General features: G+C 41.9%; 1 protein-coding gene across 1 annotated transcript in view; it reads right to left on the reverse strand.

The window, feature by feature from the left end:
• Positions 1-4,951, reverse strand: part of LOC111672403 (myc box-dependent-interacting protein 1-like) — an 18,149-nt gene that overhangs the window by 8,163 nt on the left and 5,035 nt on the right. The window contains exons 2-6 of the mRNA XM_087180273.1: positions 2,460-2,540; positions 2,112-2,166; positions 1,623-1,717; positions 816-911; positions 419-526 (exon numbers count right to left, since the gene is read on the reverse strand). Of these exons, the coding sequence (XP_087036399.1) occupies positions 419-526; positions 816-911; positions 1,623-1,717; positions 2,112-2,166; positions 2,460-2,540 (435 nt within the window). The remainder of the gene's footprint in view (positions 1-418; positions 527-815; positions 912-1,622; positions 1,718-2,111; positions 2,167-2,459; positions 2,541-4,951) is intronic.

Here is a 4,951-nt window from a genome sequence, read left to right on the forward strand (position 1 = left end):
AGAGAGAGAGAGAGAGAGAGAGAGGGAGAGAGAGAGAGAGAGAGAGAGAGAGAGAGGGAGAGAGAGGGAGAGAGAGAGAGAGAGAGAGGTGGAAAGAAAAGGAAGATTTGGTGTAAAACAGAGACAAAGACAAAAAGCAAACAAGAACAATTCAAGACAAACGCAAAAATATTAATTAGCATTTAGTTCATGTTCCAGCTGCCAGTTTTGATTAACACAGACTGCAGGTTAAGGTGGTATGAACTGTCCATGCACCAATAATAACCAATACCACCTTAAAAAGTCTGAAATATTCCTTTAAACTTCAGTATAAAGCACCACACACACAAACAATTCATTAGATTACATAACTGTGGATGGACACACACACACACAGACACACACACACACACACACACACACACACACTCGTGGTCACCTTGGCGATCTTGGCCTCGTCCTTCTTCTTCCCTTTCTGTAAGGAGGCGAAGTGATGCCTGGCGCTGTCAAAGTCCACCATCTTCCTGTCGCGCTTCGCTATGCGAGCCTGACAAAATATATTACAGAATAAAAGCCTTTTCTTCAGCACCACAAACACACATTCTGATTTCAGGGAAGAATTTATCAGTTCATTGGGAAATGTAGTTTTCTAACCACTCAGTCATCATCTGCTGGTTTTATAAAACATGGTTTTAATGGTTTATTGTGACGTAACTTCCCTCTTTCTGCAGCTCAACAATCATTGTTTATTTTCTAAATATTTACAGGGAGATATCCAACCAAAACCTTTCAAAATAAAACTCAAAATGACACACACAGAGTAGAAACATACTGACCTTAATGTCAGGAAACTGAGTCAGGTACGTGTCCAGACACACCAGAGATTTGTCGGTGATGTTCTGGTGGTAGTCTAACCACAGAGTGTCTGTGTCCTGAAACACACAAGCCAACACCACCATTTATAAAACCGCTGCTCCACCACTATCACCACCGTACACTGTGTTTTCACACTGCTGCACTGAACGACAGGCGATCCCATCAGACCGGCCAACTCTAGTTTCATCTGATGTTCAGAGCCAGAAAGCCTGGTCAGTGCAGTCATGTGTACAGTCCAGCAAAAAAGCATCTCTACCAGCTGTGACACAGCTCCACAGTGAAGACAGGAGTCTGCTCTACGACAAACTGAACATGTCTACTTCCTCTACTGCAGAGCTGAACCAGTGTTCCCCACACGCTGCATCACAAAGCTGCTGCTGCTCGGTGAGATACACTGGAAGCATTTTACCTCCAGGTTATTGTCCATCTCCTTCTCTATCATCTCCTTCAGGGCGGAAGGAGAGAGGCATGCAGTCGAGAAAAACAAAGTGATAGCAGGTAGAAAAAGAAGGAAAAAGACATGGGAGCATGAGACACGCCTCTTCACACACACACGCTGTTTAAGATGAACGACAAGGAAGCATCAACATCAGACTCAATGTGAAAAACAAACATTTTCCTCTTTCCTACAGTTTTCAAATGTACAAATCGTCCTTTACGTCCCTTAACGAGACGAGCTAACGGACAGTTTTTGGATTTCAAGCAGAGACCAGCCGAGGTGGAAGCAGAGGAAGGAAGCGTGAACTACAGCCGTTCCCTGGTCTCACCTCTGCCAACGTGTCCATCTCCTCTTTGCCGAACCAGTCGGGTTCGTACATGTCGGCCAGACAGTCCTGCAGCCGCCGCGACGCATCGTGCAGAGCTGAAACACAAACGCACAGAGAGATATAGGTCTGTATATCATATGTTAACGAGGTAACGAGTGACTGACAGGTTTAAAAATGAAGAAAACTTCAAATAAAAACTTTAAATTTACACCTTGTTCTTTACAACTGTCGTCTGTTCAGCACAGTCGTCTTTATTTGAACCACGAGAACATGACTTTCATGTGGAAATATGGAGCGAGGCAGGTCAACAACATTATCTCTACATATTAAAACCACTGGAATCAGCCCGTGAAATAATCGTGTGTGTGAGTTTTGATTGTGGAAGCTGAGCTTTAAAAGCTGCACCAGGTGAAACGTCACTTCCTGCCTCTGTGCTTTAATCGCAGTCGACCATCTAAACACAACACAGACGCCCACAAACACACTCACTCTTCACTGCCGTCACGTAGGCTTTCAGGTCTTTCTGCAGTTTGGTGCCTTCTGCCTGAAAGAGCAAAGAAAACACGATGAAGATGAAGATGGAGATGAAGATGGAGGACTGAGAGCTAGAATAACAGAGATCTGACACTTTTCCATTTCAACAAAAATCTATTTCCACATGGACATTTTAGGTTTTTCTGTTAATCCAGTGTAATCTCCTCCGGTGACCTCGGTGTAATGAAACCTGCTGTAAGGTAACATGTGACAGGTAACATGTGACAGGTGACGTGTGACAGGTGACATGAGCCACTTGTCCTGAAAGACGAGTGAACGGAGAAAAAGAAAACGGCTCCCGACCATCTGCTTGTTGAAGTTGGCCAGCATCTCCTCGAAGGCAGCATCTCGGGTCTCGTCTGCTTTGCCGAGCTTCTGCAGAACCTGCGGAGGAGACGAGACACAGGTACGACATCATCCGTCTGCTCTCATTTCACTCCAGGTGCTTTGTTCACATCTATAACTGGAGGCAAGGATTCGTCTATTCTCAGGCTGCCTGTCAGAGCCATGTGTGTGCAGCGAACACCAGCTCTGTGTGTGTGTGTGTGTGTGTGTGTGTGTCAGGATATGGAGGTTAAAGGTCAAAGCCTCACTGACCTGCTGACACATGTAAAGAGGTCATTTACAGTATGACAGGAAAAATGCTGCTCCGTCAAAATAAGAGTTTGATTATTTCAGAAATGTTTTGACCAAACTTCACTGATGACGCAGGTGGAAACAGAGTCTGTGCAGAACCTCAGTCCTGAGAGCAGGTCACATGATTAGAACCAGCCGTGTGATTGGTCCAGAGATCAACATATTTTCAGTACATTACTTTTATATTATTTGTTATTACACGTTATAATTTCATTATACTATTTTGTTACTCTTATTAATGTTGTATCTATTTTTTACATTCTTTACATTTTATAGGTTATTTTTATACTTATTTATTTCATTTGTAGTTTTTGTTTTCATTTTTTTTTAGATTCGAAATTCTTTTATTTCTTCTCTCTTTACATATTTTATTCTGTATTAGATTGTCTTATTTTTAACTTTTCATTTTCATGTTGAATGTTATTTTCATTATGTTGTATCAGATTTCAGTATCATCAGCTCATTTTGTCATCACTGATATCAATCATCACATCCGCACATACAGTATTTCATCTGCGTCTCACTGACTCCAGCAACTGATGGAGGGATGAGAGACAGAGGAGAAATCCAGAAGTTGGTTTTGTGGTCGTTAGTTGGACAAGGTCACCGATGACTAATCTGATCAGATGACTGACTGCGAGCACATGGACGCGCCTCCAACACCAACACCACCACCACCACCTGCCGCCCTAATCCTGTGACGGATACACAAACCACCATCAACATGTCGGAGGGGACTTCCCCACTGCTGCAACACACACACACACACACACACACACACACACACACACACACACACACACACCTGCTCAGTGAGCGTCCACACTCAGTCCATTTATAGCTTTTACAGGAAATACATCAACCTACTTCAGTACAAGTTTCATCAGCTGAAACTTCGAGACTAAAAACACTCGTTCTGCTGTGAAATGATTGATCATCATTATTGACTGTTAACACTGTGGGAGCTGCTTTAACGACTTTATATACAGTTGAGTCCAGGACTAAACTGTATATATAGTAGATAAGTGACCAACCTGGGGGTCGGGCCCCTCCACAGGGTCACCACATAAATCTGAGAGGTCGTCACATGATTCATGGGAGAGAAAGGAAGAAAAAACAAAGCTCATTTTTTAGATTTTTCTTTAATCTTTGCTTCTCCTTTTTTTTAAACATTAGCTAATTCGACCAAAATGCACCGAATAAATAAAGCTTATTGTATTTGTTATTATTAATTAAACTCAGGTTTTTAAATTCAGTTGTAGGCCTGAGTTTGGAGTTTATCCTCTGCGGCGTCTCTGCACGTCATTGTGTTGCAGTCAGATGTTTCGTGGTGCATTCAGGTGATCCTCCTTAAGTCTGGAAAGATCACGTGACCACGACATATTCACCTGTGCATTTATGTGTTATTCATACTGTAAATTCAGGTACGATGGAACAGTGTGTGGAGTAGAGCACCACTGTAGTGTGTGCGTGTGTGTGTGTGTGTGTGTGTGTGTGTGTGTGTGTGTGTGTGTGTGTGTGTGTGTGTGTTCACAAAAAGCCGTAGCTGCCGGTGTTCAATTTCAACCCCCAAAAATACACACACCAGTTTGTGGGGTATTAAGAGTGATGAGAGGGAGGCCAGGGGGAGGGAAGGTGGGGCTATAGATAGATACACCCTCCCTACACACACACACACACACACACACATATCTGAGCCCAGCCCACAGCAGTGAGGCATGCTGGGAGTCCAGGGAGGGAGGGACAGGTGTTCAGGGCAACTTCGAGGTTTGATAATTTTGGATTCGAGTTACTGAACTTAGAGAGTTGTAAAAATATCTGCTCTTTCTTTTTAGTGTTGAGAACGTGTTCATTTTTCATAAAGTCCTACTTTTTACAGTGTTGAGTTACTGACTTTATATTATAAAACTAATAATAATGTTGTAGAATTTCAAAGAACAGAAAATATATATTTCTTTAGACTGTTATCTGTCATGTCAGCCAATAAAATAAAATGTCTAGAGTATAATCTTTCAGGATATTGGAGGCTAAATTATGAACTGCCTTAAATTAAATATCTTTTTATCTTATGTTTATATTACTGTTATATATCTAAGTAGTGTGAATATGAGAAAACAAGATTATATAAGATTATATAATTTTCAAAGTAAATTATATAA

This window comes from Seriola lalandi, unplaced genomic scaffold (assembly GCF_002814215.2).
Source record: "Seriola lalandi dorsalis isolate HSWRI2012SDOR001 ecotype SW California unplaced genomic scaffold, Sedor1 jcf7180002054899, whole genome shotgun sequence".
Taxonomy (NCBI): domain Eukaryota; kingdom Metazoa; phylum Chordata; class Actinopteri; order Carangiformes; family Carangidae; genus Seriola; species Seriola lalandi.